The 21,057-nt window shown below is 33.4% G+C and overlaps 2 protein-coding genes across 2 annotated transcripts; both read left to right on the top strand.

Moving 5' to 3' along the window:
• The first annotated feature begins 976 nt into the window (after nt 1-976).
• Nucleotides 977-11,283, top strand: LOC130636180 (vacuolar protein sorting-associated protein 45-like). The gene is made up of 15 exons (XM_057445821.1): nt 977-1,143; nt 1,400-1,534; nt 1,654-1,714; nt 1,809-1,888; nt 2,726-2,794; nt 2,875-3,012; nt 3,720-3,830; nt 4,255-4,347; nt 5,463-5,615; nt 6,420-6,587; nt 8,465-8,623; nt 9,069-9,179; nt 9,696-9,817; nt 9,897-10,028; nt 10,403-11,283. Exons 1-15 carry the CDS (start codon nt 1,051-1,053, stop codon nt 10,497-10,499), a joined length of 1,722 nt encoding a protein of 573 aa, XP_057301804.1. The 5' UTR covers nt 977-1,050; the 3' UTR covers nt 10,500-11,283.
• A 3,380-nt stretch (nt 11,284-14,663) lies between these two features.
• LOC130636173 (potassium channel subfamily K member 2-like) lies at nt 14,664-17,083 on the top strand. The gene is made up of 2 exons (XM_057445809.1): nt 14,664-15,115; nt 15,197-17,083. The coding sequence occupies exons 1-2, from the start codon at nt 14,752-14,754 to the stop codon at nt 15,721-15,723; spliced, it is 891 nt and encodes a 296-aa protein (XP_057301792.1). The 5' UTR covers nt 14,664-14,751; the 3' UTR covers nt 15,724-17,083.
• The last annotated feature ends 3,974 nt before the right edge of the window (nt 17,084-21,057 follow it).

Below are 21,057 nucleotides of genomic sequence, written 5' to 3'. Positions count from 1 at the left end.
TACACGCTAATATCACACCTTTGTGTGGAGGACGGCAGTCGTTTGTCTTTTGTTATAATTAAATCCCTTGAGCGTTTTGCGAGTTTATATATGCGTGTTTAAAAACAATGCGCTCGCGAAGAAATATCGGAGCAATTATATTTTTTCTAATAGCCAGATGCATTGTGTAAATGTATTGATAAGCTATTCCCTTAAGTATTAGCATGAAGTAATTAAATAATAAAAATCTTTCGCGAAGTTTTATAATACATTGTGCGAGAATGTATTGTTGATTTAATTATTTAAAAAAATTCCAGCGCGTTTTATCTAAGAAACATACGAGAAGCATTGTTCACAACTATTTAATGCCGCTATTTGTTTTTAAACTTTTAAAATGCGATTAAAAAAACATTTCTATCGCCTCTTTTCGATTTTAAGCTTTTAAAATGCGATCTAAATAAACATTTCTATTGCCGCTTTTTGTTTTTAAACTTTTATAATGCGATCTAAATAAACATTTCTATCGCCGCTTTTCGTTTTTAAACTTTTAAAATGCGATCTAAAAAAAATGCTTAATTACTGCAATTAAAATTTTCAAAAGAGTTTGCGCAAAATAGATTGCTAAAATTGATCTTGGAACCTATTGTGATTAAACAATTGATCGCGTGGGGTCATTGTTTATCAGCAAGGCAATTATTTCTTTAAAAAAACAAAAGCTATTGTTCTGTGTAACTATTCATGCGAGTTTCGTGTCCGCGGTAGATTACATTCAGACTGTACTGTACCAAAAAATGAATTTTGATATGCTTATCTAAATTTATAACAACTTTGTATATGTGATTTATTTACGAATCTTGACTTTTTGTCTTGCTGCTTCACGTTTTTTTGCCAACAGAAATTTACAAAAATTGAAATTCTAAAAAAACAAAAGCATGGTCAATGCTATAATAACACATTGCAATATATTAACAAGAAGAAAAAAGCAAGGTAAAATAAAACCAATAATTTTCTTATTTTTAGAGCAAAATTGAAATATTTTCATAATTAATTGACACTAGCTGCAAGGTCATAATGAATGTGATAGTAGCTGTTAAGCAGTACATCACAAAGATGATAGACGACGCTGGGTCAGGAATGAAAGTTCTTTTGATGGATAAAGAAACTGTAAGTTTTATAAGCTTTACAAGTGCCAAGGTTGCACTCACCACACGCCTTCACACACAGCTGAAAAAGAGTTGTTTGTGCTGTCTTTAGGTCTTAATCTTAGGCATACACGAATATCACTCATGCAAAATTTTATTAAGATTTTAAAAATTACACCTATGGACATTTTTGTACTTGTGTTGTACTGTATGCTTTAGCCTTATGCAAGTTTTTCAGGAATACAATTTAAGATTTAGTGTATTATTTTTATCTGCAGACTGGTATTGTTAGCATGGTGTATGCACAAAGTGAAATTTTGCAGAAAGAAGTTTTTCTTTTTGAAAGAATTGACTCACAAGCTCGGGAAACCATGAAACATTTAAAGGCAATATGCTTCATAAGACCAACAAAGGTTCATTGCATTATAATATATTATATATAAATATTTTTATTTTGCACTTCTATAAGTGCAATACCCCTTGTTATATTCTGTATATGCGATATATACAATTACATTATTTTATATTTTAGGAAAATTTTGATCATCTTAAAAGGGAACTAAAAATCCCAAAATATGGAACTTATTATATATGTAAGTTTTTTCTAAATAATGCAATGTGTTTCCTGTAGTCTCCTAATGTTTTGGTTTTTTACAATATAAAATTTTATTTATTTATTGCTTTTAGATTTTAGCAATGTTGTACCAAAAAGTTATGTGAAGCAACTTGCAGAAGCTGATGATCAAGAAGTAGTAAGGGAGGTGCAGGTAAAGTCTTTCTAAATCATGTTTGAACTTAATTAAATTTAAACTTTTTTGTTGCCTGACGTATCTGTGTTTTGATGAGTTTTTATATTGAATTTCAATCAGCACCAGAAAGATGCGGTTGCATAATTGTTGTAAAAAATTGCCTAGCAAAAATAAATCTGCACAATTATTTTGTTTTACAAAACGTTGCTTTGTTAGGATTTGTTCAAGGATTTTTTTAAAAAATTTGTTTTTATCCTTCTACTTGCAGAAATCTTAAAAATCACTTTGGAAATGTTATTTTTTCCTTTCTAAGTGCATCTCAAGTAAAAATATAATTCGCATCATTAACTTGATGCAAAAACATTAGTCTTCCTCAATCCAATTGTTAGTTTCAAAGAGGTTTGTAACATGTCACATTTTTTGTGGACAGCTACATTGTCGTAAGATATTTGCACCTCATTTTTTTATAATTGTGCTTTAAATTCTACACTTTTGCTCTTCCCCAGGGTGTCACTCTGTCCAGAATGACAGGGAAATTAGGAATTTTTTGGCATTTTCAAAATTAATGGTAAAATGTCAGGAAAAAGCCAGAAATTTTAGGTTTAAATGTTCATTCAGAACTAATTTTAATTTTTAAAATGTTGACAAGGATGCTTGTAATAAATCTACGTTATTAGGGTAGTCCAAGATTTCAATATGATGCGAAATTTCAGCTAAATACAGCTGAAAAAGGAGGAAATTACTTAGTCAAAAAATTTTTAAAAAATGTTAGGAATGTGAAGAAACCAGTTTATATTAATGTGGTGTCCAGTTGTCAATGTGTTTAATTTGTTTTTATATTTTATTCTTGTTTAGGAATTTTATGCAGATTATTTTGCAGTTAGTCCACACGTGTTTTCCTTTAATATAATTGGCTGTTCCAAGGTATAAATAAGACTAGAATTTATCTTTGTTTTGATTTCTGCCATGTTGTATTTTTAATAGACTAAAAAATATCATTTTAGGGTAAAAATTGGGACTATGAAAAGCAGGAACGTGTCACTGAAGGCGTCATTTCATTGTTGCTATCGCTTCGAAAAAAACCTATCATCAGATACCAGCAGTCTTCTCAAATGTGCAAGCGACTAGCTGAAAGTGTAATGGTATGTCTTTTTCAAATAAATGTGATTGAAATCTCAAATAAATCTTTCACAATAACTTCACACCTGTCAATTTTCCCAACAGTAAACCTTAACTGTGATGTTGTGTGCAATTACTTTGCACATAACAGGACAGGACATTTTGTTTATTAATTTTCATGCAATATCATTTTACATGAATGTTATTTACCCTTTGACCAGTAGCGAATAGTGCTCAGTGCAGACAAAAAGGGTAGAGAGACCAATAATTAGGGCTGTAAAATTTTTTGTAATGTAAAATTTTCAAAGGCTAATATTTTCTGTGTTTGAATGGAAAAAATGGTGCTTTCGAGGCTATAAAACTATTTTTGAAAAAGTGAAGGGAACATATCCAGTGGCCTCTGGCCACGATCTCATTAGTCTTTTGGTTGTATTACTTTGTTTGAGTACCCTGCATGGCACATATCAATACCAAGATATGGTGTCAACGGTAATAATATCCAAAAAAAAAATTGTAAGCAAATGGGTATACCTTGTTTCATATTTTGAATGGTGGATTTATTATGTCTCTTGAAATGTTGTTTCACTTATTTAACTTGAACTTAAACTCCAGTTTTAAAATAATCCTTAATTTTTGATGAAACTAAGGCCTGATGCTCTGATAGTCTGAACTGACTCTGTTAAATGTCTTTGAAACTTGAAGTTTAATAGTACGTATATTTCTGTTTCAGCAAAAGATGTATCAAGAATCGGGATTGTTTGAGTTTCGCCATTCAGACATATCCCCTTTGTTATTAATACTTGACCGAACGGATGATCCTGTTACACCGCTACTCAATCAGGTTAGTTTTAACTTATATTAAAGGTAAACAAGTCGACAAAATATAGTTGAAAAAAAATTGTCTGCTTAAAGTTTAGTCTCTTTTTGCAGATTAAGTTTCATTATGAGTTAGAGTGATCCGCTAACCGGTCGAAATTTTGACGCTGGATTCCATTTAAGGTGTGTGTCTTAAGTTAGCAGACATAGGCATGTAGCAATTTTATTAGCGAAGCTGTTTGTGCTTGCCTTATAAGCATATCTTGGCTACTGTAAATGTGCCAGATGCTAATAAAAACTCTATATTTGTGATTACTAACTATAGAAAGTTGTGCCACCAGTCGCTATTAGTCAGTTTATTTCCAGACTTTCTTGAATTATTTTTGTCGAAAAACCTTTTCTTTTTGAGTATGGAGTGAAATTTATAAAAACTGAGTCTTTTTTTATAGTGGACATATCAAGGTATGGTGCATGAGTTGTTGGGTATAAAAAATAATCGAATCGATCTATCATCTGTTCCAGGTATTTCCAGAGAGTTAAGGGTATGTCATCTGTTTATAAAAATTTAACTGTACCATAATCTGATTTTTCTTTTGAAGCGGAAGAGGACGCAAATTTATAGATATTTAAATTTTAGGAATAGACCTTTTTCTATATATAATTTCGTTCTGCGAAAATGTTCATCTCCAAATATCGAATAACATGAAAATAAAATTAGCTACGAGCAAATTTTTAGTTTGCAGCGAAGTAGTGCACATTGGTTTGTTTACCTGCAATATTGCAAAATTAATTTTTTATATTTTTCTTCTTAATAATATTTGTTAGTACCTGGCAAAGTAATGTCTTCTTTGTATCAGAAGTTTTTATTGACTTGCAATGATCACGTGAGCGGTCGCTATCTTTCTGTAGCGACGGCTAAAATCTAAACAGAAAAAGAAATCCACTAAGCACCACTCCCTAATTATCATCAACCACCCGTTCAAAATGTGATGTGATGTCTCCTCATTTTTTTCAAATATTTTTGGTTTACATAAAAATCGACCACTTCACCAACGGTGAATTCGAAAAAAAAAATAGTAGAATGTTTTTATGTTTGAAAATTATTTCTTTTTTATCAGTTGATCGAACGTTTAGATCGTTTTAACACATGGTTTCTACATAAATATGTATTTTACTTTTCATCCAAATGCCAATGTTTTAGTGTGAAAGACTTTGACCTACTTTGGCTATAGATTACTTTAATTGCTATGTTTTTATCAGAATACCAGATTCTAAATGACTTGTAAACCTTTTACCGGGGGCTACGGGAAAACAGAAACCTTTGTTGTTTCCACGGACCTCGCTCTTTCCGGTCATGACGTGATAACCCCAGGCGCTATTTTTCCGTAGCGCCTGGCTAAATGGTTTATATAAGTCATTAGTAATAATATGGGATATTAAGGATGTATCTGGAATACATTAAACAGACACTAAAAAAGCACTCGAATCGTATACTTTTACTTTAACTTCTTGTAGTGTTTTTTAATACAGGTCTCTTTAAAAATTCGCTTTAATTAGTTAAAAATTCATGATGATATTTGACTACTTATTGAGTCTTTAGTCGCAAAAATATATTTCGTTAATTTAGTCGTTTTTTTTCTGTATTTCGCTACTTTAGGAAGTAGTGTTGTCAGCGGAACATGATGATGTGTACAGAGATAACATGTACTTAAATTTTGGAGAGATCGGTTCGAACATGAAACAGTTGATGGATGAATTTCAAAAAAGTGCAAAAAGTAATCAAAAGTTGGAATCAATCGCTGATATGAAGGCAAGTAATTTGTACCTTATTAGCGCTTATTGTTGCAAAGTTACGCGAAAATGTATGTTCTGCGTGAATTACAGTATAAAAATTTCAAGCAAAACCTTTTTCTTGGAAATTATTGCGCAGTTTGTACAAGAAACAGATTTTACTATGTGTCCTTGTTATTAAGCGCAGATCTACGTGAAAATTAATGCCAATGAAATACGTTCATATCAACATTGCGCAAGAATTGAGACGCGTTAAATACCTTTAATACGAGTACGCTCAAAAAAGTAGGGATAAGATTGTTAATTCCTACTAAGGGTTAAATCTTCTAAGATGATCGTATTTGCCAGTAATATTAAAACTTCCTGTGATAAATGTGCGGATTATTACCTTCTGTTGACTGATATATGGAGCTCAGTGGTAGAACACTTAACCAACTGTTATAGTAGCTACCATGCATCATGGCTTAGAGATTAGTCTCACGGTACTGGAGCTGTATTTCTATAACAGTAGGTCACCAGTCGGCATTGCTGTAAAAAAAAATCTGATATTTTTAAAACTCGGCATTTCACATTCTCCTAACTTCATACAAATTTATTGGCGTGTGTACCATCTGTTTAAAGAAAACAACTATTCGTTGTATCGAACTGGCGGTATTTGAAGATTTTTCTCGCCTCTTCAAAGTTTGTGATACCAAGAGGGTAAGGGGTAAGGGTAACGACAGTAGCGACGGCTGAATTCGCATAAATTTTTTCAACTTATCTGGGGAATCAAGTGCGTCAAGTATAAATTCTGTATAAAGCACCATTTTTTTATTTTATTTAGGCGTTCGTTGAAAATTATCCCCAATTTCGCAAGATGTCAGGAACAGTTTCAAAACACGTAACAGTGGTCAGTGAATTATCACGTCTTGTTAGTGAGCGTTGCTTGCTGGAGATATCAGAATTGGAACAAGATATGTCGAGCAGGTCGGATCATACAACACACATTCAAGTAAATGAATCTGTTTTTTTGTTCGACAGTGTTCTGTCCGTTTGTTTGTTTGTAGCGGGAATCCGAGTTCTTGCGTCATTTGCATAAACTGTGTAGGATGGCAAAGCTTTTCCACGGACAAACCCGCGAGACACGGCTAGCGACGACGAGTTTAATACCTTAACCCATCCGGGTTTAGTAGACACGATTTTTGATTAGAATATAAAAATTCTAACACCTTCTGGGACATCCGGGTTTAATAGACACGCTTTTTTTGATAAGAACATCAAAATTGTAACCAGGCTAGTCATTATTCTTATTTCTCTATTGCTCTAAACAATAGACCTTATCTTTTAACCAGAAATCTCAGCCTGATATTTCCATAAAGCATATTTTACCTTTTAAAAATAGACGTGTTATCTGAATCACAAATATTTTGAAGCTTGTGCTAAATTTATCTAATTAAATACCAATACAGGTATGTCTTTTCAAAAATTGTTCCCTGCGTTCGCTATTTCATGCAATATACTGATATTCCTTTGCACAAATATAAGATTGGTTAATTCAATAAAACTTGGCGTTGTTCGCCCAGTAATCGGTCTTACACCAACACCACTCGGGCGTAGTGTATGCCAGATTCAAAGCAGAAAGCCATTGCAGTATATATTTTGAGAATAAAACATGATTTGAAAGATCATTGAACGAGTAAAGTTTCAACCTTTGTAGGGCTGTGTGCAAGGGGATTATTTTTAAACAGTTTTATTTTTAAATATTTTTCTCTTAAACATATATAGGATAGTTGACACATATATAAAAGAAAGAAAAAGATAAGCAAACACTATTATCTACTAATTAACCACTTTAGTTAACAAAAGATAAAACGCATGTACATACCAAGAAAAAAAAAGAGATAAAAAAGAAAAATGTGAAATGTGAAACATTGCATTTTTTTAATGCCAAAGGAACAGTTTTTTGCCTCAGAGTGCCATAGAATAAGACAGGGTCACGTCTACCTAACCCTCGAAACATTCAAATAAGAAATCAAAGCAGAGCTACATTGTGATCCGCCTATGAGGATGACGTATACTTCACGGGGAGAAAGTTTCGCGGGGAGAAAGTTTCTTGTTTTCGCGTATTTAGCCATTTTCGCGAAAGTAAGTACCCGCAAAAAAGATTGGCATGCAGATTCGCAAAAGGTTATCCCACACGAGATAGCCTAAGAAACCGATTAGCGAAAGTTAAATTGAAGTAAAAAACTCAAGCGTCATATGTTTTTTCACGTATTTTTCTTTCGACAGCACAAGTACTATATCAGTCTAAATCAAAATCATCGGCTTTCGATTTTTTTTTTCTATTTAAATAACGTTCTAATAAGAAAGAAAAATTTCTGTTTGATGGAAACAATCTCTGTTTTATTTGTCAAAAGTCAAGTTAAAGATTATTCTACGCGAAATAGATTTAATCACTCATTTGCCCTCGCGAAACTCTTTACCTGTAAAATATACGTAAAAGATGATTTATCATTATTGGAGATTATGGTCAATGAACGTTTAGAGTTAAGCCTCCATCTATACTAGGAGACTTCTTCACCCTAGAAAATAAATCCTTCCAAATTTATCTAGTTTTATCTAGAAGGTTCTTTACATTCTCAAGAAGTATTATAGTTTTTAAATACTTCTTGTTCTTATTTTGTTTGTTTGTATGCCTAATAATCTTCAAACACTGGAACAAAATATTTCAAGTTAAAAATCAACAACCAAAGTAAATCAATAAAACACAACCTTGAAAAGTTGGAATTGTTTTTAAAACATCCGTAGGAACATCAAAAGTCTCCCTGAATGGGCAGTGTTTTCCCACAAAGAGACACACCCTACAACGACATGTGGTATTTTCTTTAGGCTATTCGAAAGCTGTTAGCCAATGAAAAAGTCAAAAACATCGACGCGGCACGGTTGGTTCTGTTGTATATGTTACGTTACGAAAGAAGTTCAAGCAACGATATCAAAGGTTTACGTAATGATCTTCAGAAAAGAGGAGCGGATGAAATGCTGATCAAAGTGAGCGTAGTCTGTTTGCGTTGATTTAATTGTAATCTCGGTGAGGTAAATTTGAACATATACACTTAAAAGAGGAGAAGGCTAGATTTTTACCCTTAAAAATGGGCCGAACAAGCAAAAATCAAATTAAATTATTAATTTTAAAGCTTTACTGGAAAGAAGAATTTTGGTAAGATGTTAGGAGTTTTTTATAAGGAGGTAAACAAGACATTTTTGTAGCAGATAAAAGGCGCACCCACACCCCTTTAAGTAACGCGCTTTCCCTGATACGCTTTTATACATTTTCTAAACTACGTCCTCACCCAACTTACCCAATCGCTTTTCTGAGCGTACGTACTTTTTAAATGATCCTTTAAGTAACCTACGTACGTTACTTTATCTGACTTCCTGCGTATGTAATAGTTGTTTTTGATTTTTGTTACTTACTCGCGAGTCTTATTTTTAGCTCGTGTATAATATGGTCGATTACGCGGGTGCTACTATACGTGGAAGCGATATATTTGGCCAAAATAAAAACGCGTTGGCAATGACGAAGAAATTCATCAAAGGACTAAAGGTATGATTGTTCACATTCAGTGTATTTTTATATCCGTACTCGTGTCAAGATTCATCAAAGTGTTGCAACTTACATGTACTAGAACTTGTTAATCGCAGTCAGTTTAATTTTATTATGAATCAATTTCGCTCCCCAAGAAGAAAGCGGTATAAGAAACAAGGCCTGTGCGTCTGATGAACCCCTTGTTTATTAGGTCATTCTTTTACCCACACAACATCTTTTCTTTCATACTCGGAATCCTCCGCCGTAGAGTAGGAACACTCAATCGCAAAGTAACAATTTTATCGCCTTAAATTGTAAAAATGCGAAGACATAGTTAGAATATTTGTCCAACGAAAATGTTGTCTTACCAAGTTTGGGCAGTTATTTGAAAAAAATTTGTTTCTATCTTTTTCCAAAACCGAAGTCGAAAATAATTTAAAACTGCATAGTGTGACCTCCTCGACGCTAACTAAGGGGGCAGGGTGGGTGGGGGGAGTGACGTCACCCTATTATACCCGTTTGTTTTTGTTTTAGGGCGTGGAAAACATATACACACAACACAAGCCACTATTACACGACATTCTCGATAACATGATCAAAGGGAAACTACGCGAACAACAATATCCCTATTTAGGAAAAGAGACATTCCGAGACAAGTAAGTACCAGGTCAGCCTGGTTTCTATATATTAACTGGAGCATTTTTCTCTTTATGTTGTGTGTTTATTTTCACGCAGACCTCAAGATGTCGTCGTTTTTATTGTTGGTGGTGCTACGTACGAAGAAGCAATCGCAGTATACGATGCCAACCGAAATAATCCTGGAGTGCGAATTATACTTGGTGGAAGTACAATACATAATACTGAAAGGTAGTCGTGTTGATTTTGTTTTTGTTGTGAACACTTAGGGACGACGAACTAAAAACTAGATTATTTGGGGTAATATTCTATATGAAATATGTTTATCACTAGAGCCCTCGTACGAGTAGGCGCTCTGTTCGAATTATCGTCAACAAGTATATCCAAAGAATAAATTCGGAGGAAAAGAGCGGGGAGCTATTTGTTTGTCTCTGTGCCTTATTCGGATTTATGTTTTATTTATAGAAAGGAATACTCTGTTTGTATTATTATTTTGTTAAGCACTTCTCGTGATTAAGCGCGTCCTTAGGAATGCGATTTTTAAAACTTAGCGTTACGTATTTTTGTAAACTTGGTCGTTTTTTATAAATCTTCTTGTGTTTTAGTTTTCTAGAAGAAGTGAGAGAAAGTACAATGATTGGTCACAGTCCATCAGTTTCTTATTCGTCCGGCTCCCGAGGACACACTCACGGCGTATTTTAAACAACAAGACCGCCGTATAATACGGAATGAAAACAGGTACTGCTCTAAGTTGTCAATAATACTAAAAATTGTAAAATCATATGAAGTAAATTTTATTTATTATCCAGTGATGAGTCCCATTGGAAATTCTTCATCATACAAATTGAGTTTTTCGATAACTATCGAAAGATCTCGATAAAAAATCGATAAATTGGAAACTCAAGTATTGACATTTTTTGAGCTAGTAAATCTCTGCAATTCTGTTCAGTTGGTTAGTGTATTTTGTGTACTGTTATAATGTGAAATACCGTGTCTTGAAAAGATCGTCAGAGAAAAGTGAAAAAAGATTTCTGCTGGATGATGAAATTTTTTAAATAATTATTCCACATTTTTTAATAGTTTTGTTGTCTGTGTATTATTTTATAATAATAATTTAACGAAATTTTTCAGCGAAATATTTTTATCATGGTAAACGTTTCTCGTCTTACGTTGCTTCTTCCTTTTGGTTGTAACACACGTTTTGTGATTACCTTTTATCTTCTTTTTTGCACTTACTAAACCATTTATTTTAATTTCATTCCAAATATTAGTACATGCAGTCATTTTTGACGCATTTCGCAATTCTTAATCAAAAAACCCCAACAATCCGCATATTTATCTAAAATGTTTAAAGTTGAATTGACAAATACGACTACGATCGCAGTTTTAGTAAAATATAGTATTTTTTATATCGTTTATGCTTTTAATGATGACATAAACGGTGCTGACATCAGCAGTAAATAATAATGGTAATTTTCCTTTTTGAGCCGAGTTTGCTTTCTTAATGTAACTCCCCATATACATCTGATTCACGTAGTGGCCTTACAAATATATAATGTAAATTTGATAGTAACCACCTTCCCCGGATTAGCAACTTCGAATTAAGCACTCACCTGAAAGAGCTGTTATAGACCCTTTTTTCTTGGAGAACCCTTAAACGCCCAAGGTAAACAAGCGACCAAAGAAATGTCTCTGTTTTGAGGACATCTTTCCAGGAAGAGAAATTTGCTAAACATATTTTTGGTCACTTGGATAGCGAATCGACCTATGAATTAGGGTCTGGACGTCCTTTTTTGCAAAAAGTTAGCTACTTATCAATAAATAATGCTAGAAGCTTCAGAAAAACCACACAAATTTGCCTAACAGTAGGTTTTTTTTTAATTTTTCCCCTGAAATTGTCATTACTGTTTGTATTTTTCTATAAATGGTCGAAAATGTTAGTACAGTTCATTTCCTACAAGTTTTATTTGGTCTGGTATACAGAGAAACGTCGTCGCATGTATATGGTTAAATACATTTAAAAAGCTTTTATTTGTTGCACCTATACGAAATAAGAAATATTTATATAGTCCGTAAGTTTATAATGCATATTATTTTAATTAAAAAAAGATTAACCTTCCGTTCCGTAACCTAGGTTTTACTCTCTTGAGTCCCGGAATCCTGGGTACTACTTTATCCGTATGCCATAGATTTTTCGTAAATTACCATCTGAATCTTAGATCCTGTAACACTACAAAAGACCCTAGGGTCAAGAAGTACGTTTAGTCCTGAGATGATTTGATAATACTAGTCGTTAGTCGGTGGAAAAATCCACGGGTTAGCCCGTTCTTTTTATGCTACATTGCGTGCGTCTCGATACTTGCGCAGTTAAGCTACCATTTTGCGTGACTTTCTGCCGTTTGAACTTTTCGTTTTGCAAAAACTAGTGTATACGATGTGGCACAAGGCTGTGAGAAACCCATGACTTGCAAGATGTTGCTAGAATGACAATTTTATGTTTTATATTGTATTTCAGTACTTATTCTGTAAAAATAGTGTGCAGTAAAAAGGAGTGTCGCTGTGTTTCTTAAAAATTGAGTATTACAAAAAAAAATCACAAAATCAAGTACTGTTGTTGGTAGCTAGCTTGCAGGGAACTTTAATGCATTCTGTGGTGGCAGATTTTATTAATGCTTTTAAAAAATTGCTTTGGCAAAAACCCAAACTAAAGTCAAGATTTGTGGAATATGGTAGGTCTAGCGCTGATTGCAGAACTAACAAATCTAGAGTAAAACCACAGCAACGTTATAATACGAAAAAACGTCTGCTGGTGGAAGTGGTAGGTAGACAAAAAAGAACCAGAAAAAGATGAGAATATAGGAACATTTTTGGTATATTTAATGCATTTTGATTTTACATATTTGTATACATATTTTCACTTTTTTAAGATAAAAACTATTAGTCTGATTCGAACATTTTGCTAATTCGAACAATTTTTTTAGTCCCAAGGCTGCCTTATGCTCGTTTATTAGAAATTTTGTGTATCGACAAATAAAATCTTACGGGAAAATGTTCAGACGGAGTTATGTATTTTCTGAAAATTTGAGGATATAAACCTACTAGAAATGGAAATAATGGTACTTCAATATCTTGAATTTATTGGGGTTTTTTTCCAACCGCCATATTTGACGGTCTTGTTAATCTCTTATTCTCGTCTGATAAGCGGGCCGTCGCAAAATGTTTGTGTGAAACCGTAGGTAAACAAACGGCCTTATCTTTAAATGAGCACGGAGATGGAGTTTGATAAAATTGCCATTATGGTCGGCTCCGTTCACGCTGTTCTCTTTAGCTTGTTTTTCTTTGTAAAACTTGGCATCAAAAAGTGGAAAGAAATTTTGGTTCTGTTTAAAAAAGTGGCCGAGCTTAAAAACATTCGTATCACTTTCTCCACTTAGATTTAATTTTCTTCTATTCTATTCGCCATTGTTTTTGGAGACCAGACAAAACAAAACAGAAAGAAGAAATCACAGCATTGCCTCGTGGTTATTAATTATGATAATTAATGCTGATCACGCTCTTTCTTTTTTATTAGCATGACCGGAATTAATGCATATTATAAGCCGAAAAACCCAACGGGGAGAATGCTCATTGTGATAGTTGAAGATAGTTGAAGCACTATGGAGATAATTAAATTTAGAGCATGAAAGGAGAAATTCTGAATATTTAGGTATTCTAATTGTGTAGATTTAATACTGTCTCCATAAGGAAATGACTACCTGTTTGAACAAATGTAAATAATCAAAAAGTAAGACAGCTAGCGAGGCGAAGCTGTCTTCAGAAACAACAACAAGAAGTGGTCTGTGTCGCAAAAAAGTCCGATTTCAGTAAGTTAAAACGTTTAAATAATAAAGAATAACACAGAAACTTCGCTTGATTTATCTGATTTATCATGTTCGGAACTTTGTTGATATATTTATAAAAGCATTACGATGAAACGCAGCTACGCATACTCTCCCTCCTTCATTATTTTTTCTGTAATGGCATGAATCCAGCAACCATGTGATCGGTTTTGCCGTGCGTTTATTATCGCATGATTCGTGCAATGAAATGCAATGGCGGTTCTGTAAGCGAAGAGAAATTGGGGTGAGTTTGTTATTTCTATGAAACATTTGAACATGTTCTGGTTGTCAGTTTTCAATAAAATTTTCGGGATAATGTTTTCTTATGTATATCTGTCAATTTTTACAATAAAATAGGCAGCTCTAAAAAAAGTTGCCTACAGTGTGATTACGCGCCTTTAAGTTGTCTACAATTTTGCTAGCTATATAGCTATGCAACTTTTAAAAATCGTTTTTTTTTCTTAAATCTGTTAAAAAATTATTTTTTTTTAATTTTTAAAATACCACCACATTTTTTTTTTTTTTTTTGGTTATTGATTATCATTTAAATAAAAAAAAGCAATCAAAAATTGTTTTTATTGTTTATAAACAAGTTCAGTATCATTAACGTAACATTTCTAACAAAGGAAAGATTAATTGAAAGATGAGCCTGTTTTGCCCAAACTGAGTGTTGTGAAAGCAAAAAACTAATAAATACATACAAAGGCAAGTTTCAATATAAATACTGTACTATCTTCTCATGTATGATAATTCACACTGTTACTGCTTAGATTAAAAACAAGAAAATTATTTAAAAATTGAATTAATAGAACAATAGGCCAAAATAAATTATTTTTGAAAGTATTGATTTAGTAATTAAATATATTTTTGTATTTTTGACGATTTGATTGGCTTTTTTTATTTGTATCGTAAAAGAATTATCACCCATTGCTTGTGATAATAAATTTCTGTGTTTAAAACGTTGTTTTGATTAAAAATATCAAAAGAAATGAAAAAAGTAAAAAAAAGAAGAGAAAAAAAGAAAAAAATTAAGAAATATTTGTTCCATGTCAGAAGATTGTAAAGAGCTTTAAGACATGTCTCTCTCAAAACACAAAAAAGAATTAAATGAATTGTTCAAAGAAGCAAAAAAATATCTGCTTCGTTACTTACTATTTCTTTCTTTCGTATATGCTTATATTGCACTTGGTGCGTTTATATTTTTTTATATTGAACAGTGTTACGATGTGATTCCGGCTTCCTTAACTAAAGCTGAAAAGAAACTACAAATACTTTGTTCCAATATCACGGACAAAAATGCCATCTTGAATAATTCCCTACTTTCATATGAACGTGAATTTTGTGAGAATGTGATTTATACAGAAATTTATAATTGCGAGTTAAGCCTTCAGGCATTCAATAGATGGACTGTGTATACAGGTACCGTTGTCACCACCATAGGTAATTTTTTTTCTGAAGTAAATGTTTTTCATTTTTCTTTTTATTGAGTTGGTTTTAGTTGTGCGTGCATTATTTTTCCAGGTTATGGAAACGTTGTCACCAAGTCGGATACCGGCAAAATAGTTACTATGATTTACGCCATACCTGGGATTGCATTAACTGCTGGAACATATATACCAGCAGCCCGTGGATTGATAGCTCTGACAAGGTCTTTTCTAATTGTAATTGAGATCGGTTGGTTAAAAAGAAAATGTATCAAACATTTTCCCATAAAAGTCTTTGCATTCCAAACTTGCCTTAGCATGTTATCGTTAACTGTGTGTGGTTTACTGTCCACCTTAAAAGAATTGGAGGACTACTCACTATTAAACGGAATTTATTTGGCATTCGTTTCTTTAACAACAATTGGCTTTGGCGATTATTATTACAAATATGATGAATATATGCATCAACCTTGGTTGCTTTTGCCGTCAATATTTATGTTTTCTGTTGGACTTTCTACATTTGCTTCGGTTATTTCAAGTATCAGTGATGTTTTAGGAAAATATGCTCCTCAAGAGAAGAAAAAAGGAAAAAACACTGTTACTATAGAGGTTGCTAACGGTTAAAAGACTTATTTTAACGTGGATTGGTTATTTCTTTAACATTATTTATTCAACCCGGCCTTTTTTAAGCCGCCTAACACCAGCACTGTGCATAAAAATTTCGCTTGTTTTAAAAATCCAATCGCCCCTAAAACGTTATTTCTGATTAAATTGGCTAATCATAGCCCAAAATTTTCTGCCTTATTAATCTTTTTGTAACTATCTAGCCAGATATTTAGCTACCTATTACCTGTATGTTTTGCAGCTCCATCAAAAAATCGGCAAAGAGTACTTCTCAGTCGGCGAGAATTCCTTTTTGCCGAGTGACCAAATTATACGGAATCAGATAATGCTTTCAGGTTTTAACCTGAATATCAAATACGGATAAATGCTAAGTCGGTGCAGTGGCGCTCGGAAAAATCGGCCAGACTGGGAAAAGCATCCAGAAAGAGAGACCGCAACAAAACCCGAACAGCGTAGTAAAAACAGAACCCAAATGTAAATATTTAGAAAAGATCGTTGGGTCTCCAAATTTTTTTTTAGTCGAGCTCTGAGTTTGTCGATGTTTACAATTTTGGGGAGATGTTTTATCGGCGCATTTAAGAAAAAAGGTAGAAAATTTAAATGACTTCTCCTATCACAGAAAGACAGACACAGCACACTCAGAACACTTTTAGAAAAGCACTTGGTTTTTAAAGTAAAAAATAAGGAAAAAATAAAATGTATTTTTATTTAGTAATGGCTTATTACACCTGGCTATGTACATGTTAGCAAAAAATCTAGCTAGCTACATGTCTTTTCTCACCTAGAAAATTGCCAATTGTTAATCGTATTGTATTTACAAATCTTTAAATAAAAAATTCTTTATTTTCATTTTAAATGTGAGTAATGAAAATCTACAAAATAGCATCTTTTATAAAAGTATTTACTGTTTGGCTCACTATTTCTGTTAGTCAAGAATCCTCTCATGTTTCCATGTTTTTGTAACAAATTCCGCCATCTTAAGAGTAAATCATTGTATAAATTATGACGCGTGAATAAATAATCTATGTCAGATGTAAATCTATGGCATTACAGAAATCACCAAACTGCACTAGGGGTTTCTTCGCCGCCGGCCTCGGATGTCAAAAAGGAAAGAATCCCTGGGGACGAGGTTGCAACTTTAGCCGTTGTTATCTCGTCATTGCAAAAACAATCAGTGAAAATTTTATTTTATTTTCTCAATTCATTGTGACAACAGGCCGAGTACTCAGTACAGCTAAACCATGTCGCACATGCGTGTAGGCGTAATACCTTTTTCAAAAAAACTTTATCGCAACTTCGTTAAAATAAAAAAAACCTGTCGTTACCCCTGCCCACCTAAAAAAATCATGGCACAATTTTAAATTTTAGAATAGGTTTTTAAAACAGTGTAAAAAAGTGTAAAAAAGGTGTAACTACCTAACTGCAGTTAGAATGAGAATTGTTGAGAATTTTCACTGTCTAGTGTCAGAGGTAGCAAAAGCTAGGTCGATAGCCACAAACCCATATACAAATAAATAGAAATGTACGAAATTAAATAAAAACTTAGGAAGAAGAAAGAATAGGAATAAGTAATGCTAGATATAGCTAGGTTTGATCGTCAAAACCCTAAAATTGGTTTGTGTAAGATTTATACATAGCTAGAAAAAGTTATGAAGTATTCATCATAACATGTGAAAACACAAAGAGAATAAATATTCCTATAGATGCAAAATATTGTAAGGAAAAAAAGATTAAAAAAGTCCTAAAAAGCTTACACCATCACTTCCGAACTAAAACAGCCTTTGTAGCATGTTTTGGTTTCGTTTGCGATTCCGAAATTAGGTTGCGTACTCCCAAAAGGTTCGCCAAAATCGGGTTTGCGCTGTTTTTCCGAAAAAAATCTGCGCGCAACCATTTTGAACACACAGAATACGACTATTATTATACAAACTAGTCGTTAACCCTTGGAAAAGTCCACGGGGTCGCCCGTCCTTTAAATTTACCCGTCGCTACAAAGTAAATAGAAATATATCGCATTTGATATTCGTGTTTTTGCAGCACGTCTTTCTAAATCTGCGGGGGATCCGCGCAGAGACAGACGAAATACGGCTATTATTAAAGAGATTGAAACTATTTTTTTGGCCGTGAATATATATATTTAGAAAAAACATTGCTCGTCGTGCGACGTAGGTTGAGTTTGTGAATTTTTTCAAAAAAATCAAAGTTATAAAATTTAGGGCTGGAATAAATATATTTAGCATGAAATTAATTACATAGGAAATTATGTCTTGCGAAGTAAAATTTTAGAAAGAAAAAGTTAATGAGAAAACATACCACATTTATCAAGCTGTCTATGGATAACTTGAGCTATCTAAAGATATCCATATTAACGTGAAAAAAGTCTCCCATATAGCAGAACTGGTGTAAAAAGTGAAGCCGGCACCAACACGAAAATTAAATATTTGGCTGGACGAAAGAGCGGCGACCTATATTTTCTAACAGAAACAAGACCATCGAAGCCAGGCACAGAAAATGGGGACTCCGAAAGCCAGATTTACACGCCGAGGGTGTGCGCACAGGTGTTACCCTGCTTTGTTCAGACTTCGGGCGTAAGATACCTTAACGTTGAGACAAATTTTTGCTGGTGTATTTCACCAGTACGTAGCTAAATCCGTTTTCGATAGTACCATTTAATCTTTGGCAAGTATTAGTTACGTATAATTGTTCGCGCACCTGCTCTCCAACTTTTAAAAGTTATTATTTCTGTTTTAGTCATCAAAATCGCAAAAGCCAACATCACATCCACCGCACGACCAATCGCACGACCCAACGCACGATCCAACATCACAATTATCGCAACAGTCAAGCCGAATATCACATTTAGGCAGATAATCAGCGTCAACATCTTCAAAGTGTATCAAACAAAATACGTTTCTTCTTGCCTTTTTCCAACACATTAACACAGAGTTCTGATGAATGAATTAGCAATAAATATTATTAGTTGTGTGTGAAGTCATTTGCAATTTTAAAGCCAGAGAAACAACTATTACCTATGCAAAGCGCATTTGAGAATGTTTTGGGCAATGCCATCCCATTTTTATTTTCTGTTAGTAGTAAAGCATATCTTCCGGTTTGTGCTATTTAAATTTATAGCAATACCATTCGTATTGCTAAACTTCTGAAGAATCCAATATAGTTTCTATATTCAACTAGAATCTTAGACGAAATATTAATAAAAACACTTTAGATTTTCATGCTCGTATTATCATTAGATCAGAACTTATGACATTTCCCGTTTCAGAGACTTTACGATGGTGGTTTTGAGAAAATGTCTAACATTTCATTTTATGCTATCCAAATTTTTAAAAGAAGATACAAGTGAAAAACATATTGATATATAAATTCGTTGGATAATTTTTTCTTCGACACAAAATAACGTTAACAATATTTTGAATTTTCCGGTCTGTTGGAACTGGGAAATTAAGGTTAACTTAGAAGATATACATATATATGCTCAAGTTGAGAATTGGGTTATAAAGAGTATTACCTACTACTATCAACAAAATAGAAATTACAGGAGTCAATACGATACCAATCCATACCATACATCTAACCATTTTATGATCTAACTAAGAATTACAAAAGCAGAAAAATAACTTTCAGTCACTATTCTTTTAAAATGATGTGATTACTGTTCCAGAAAATTGAGAAGAAACACATATTTTAAAGGAGAAACTTCGTCTAGATAAACTCCTTTTAGACTTTAAAATGCTTATAAAAGATATTGTATATAATGTGAATTAATAAATAGGCAGAGCTCATGCTGTAAAGCATTCTGAAGACATAAAACAAAGACCAGGCAATGTAGCTTTTTAGAAAATGTTCAGTTGTCGAGCTTGAAAGATGGTTGTTACCAAGAATAACCTTTTCTGTTACCTATTATTTAAAATTTTCAAACAAAATGAATGTCATTTTTGAAATCTTCACCTGAAACTTGATAAAATGTTAAATCTTAAGAATCATACAGCAAGCTTTCAAAAACATGCAATTCGGGAAACGTGTAAAACCTCATGTATCACCACCGCATGCACAAGATGACAAAAGCGGCGTTTATTTAGCCAGTATGCAAGGCTATTTACGAAGTCCTTGTACCTAATTACATAAGAATTCGTGAAACGCAAAAAGAACAACTTGATGTGACGAATGACCGTTTGGGATTTTTCCAGATGCTTTTGCAGCGGCTGATGGTAAACTTTTCGGCATAATTTGTTCAAACTAGGGTGGACCGCAGTATTGTAACTACAAAGAATTTCACAATGTTGTTTTGCTACGTTTCATTGACTACGATTCTAAATTTTTAGTTGCGGAGGTTAGCTATAAGGGTAGAATTAGTGACGCTGGAGTTTACAAAGCATTGATGAATAGATTGAATCTGCCGCCACCAATGCAACTGCCACAAGATCGTGATCTCTAATGGGATGATATACAAGCACAACCTTTTGATTCCGTGGTTGTTGCCACCAGTATTGGTTGCTGGTGATGTAATTCCGTTGAGCATCTATTCAATGAAGCCGTATTCACATAAATCAGCCACTGAAGAAAAACCTATATTCAATTGCTGTTTGTCTCATTTGAGAAGGATAATTGAAAACAGTTTTGGAATTTGTGTAGTGAACAGATTTTGCTTATTTGTAACGAGAGCCTCGCTCTCCAGAGAAAGCAGGAGTTACTGTTATGGTAAGCCTAGCATTCTACAATGTGTTTCGAATGAAATCAAAAGACTCTTAAACCCCCAATGGCTTTGCGTATCAAGAAGATAAAAGTGGCGCGATAATATCTGGAAGATGGCGTAGCTTAGCTAAGGGGAGTGTGGGGTGTCTGGTGGATAAGAACGTTGCTGAATGCTAAATCCTGGCGGAAATCGTATCTGTTAGACCAGACGTTGAATTTAGTAATTTTTTTCCTTGACCTGCATTTCCTTTATTTGTTTTGCAAGCATTTTGAAGAATGAATCTTCGGATGTTTTTACTTTAGTGCTCTTCTGACGCTTAGAATCATGTATGTCCTCCAAAACACAGATAGCTAGGGGTTTCCATGAAAATATAGCTTGCATCCTCTCGTGAGTCATTCTCATCTCTTTTCTCCGGTCTTTTTGACATTTTAGGATTTTGTGAGCAACTGAAAGTCTGATTCTTGTTTGAAAGAACATTGTTTTTGTTCAGAGGATTAGATAAAGTTCCTCTGGATACATAACTATCGCTTAGAAAAAAAGATTTTCGTAAAAAAACCATTTAATTTTTATAACGTCGTCTCTTTTTGATCCACTCGACGCTTCTGTTGTACTTCTTCTTGCAC

This window comes from Hydractinia symbiolongicarpus, chromosome 1 (genome assembly GCF_029227915.1).
Source record: "Hydractinia symbiolongicarpus strain clone_291-10 chromosome 1, HSymV2.1, whole genome shotgun sequence".
Classification (NCBI taxonomy): Eukaryota; Metazoa; Cnidaria; class Hydrozoa; order Anthoathecata; family Hydractiniidae; genus Hydractinia; species Hydractinia symbiolongicarpus.
Note: the sequence above shows the minus strand (reverse complement) of the source record. Positions and strands in the feature narration are given on the sequence as shown.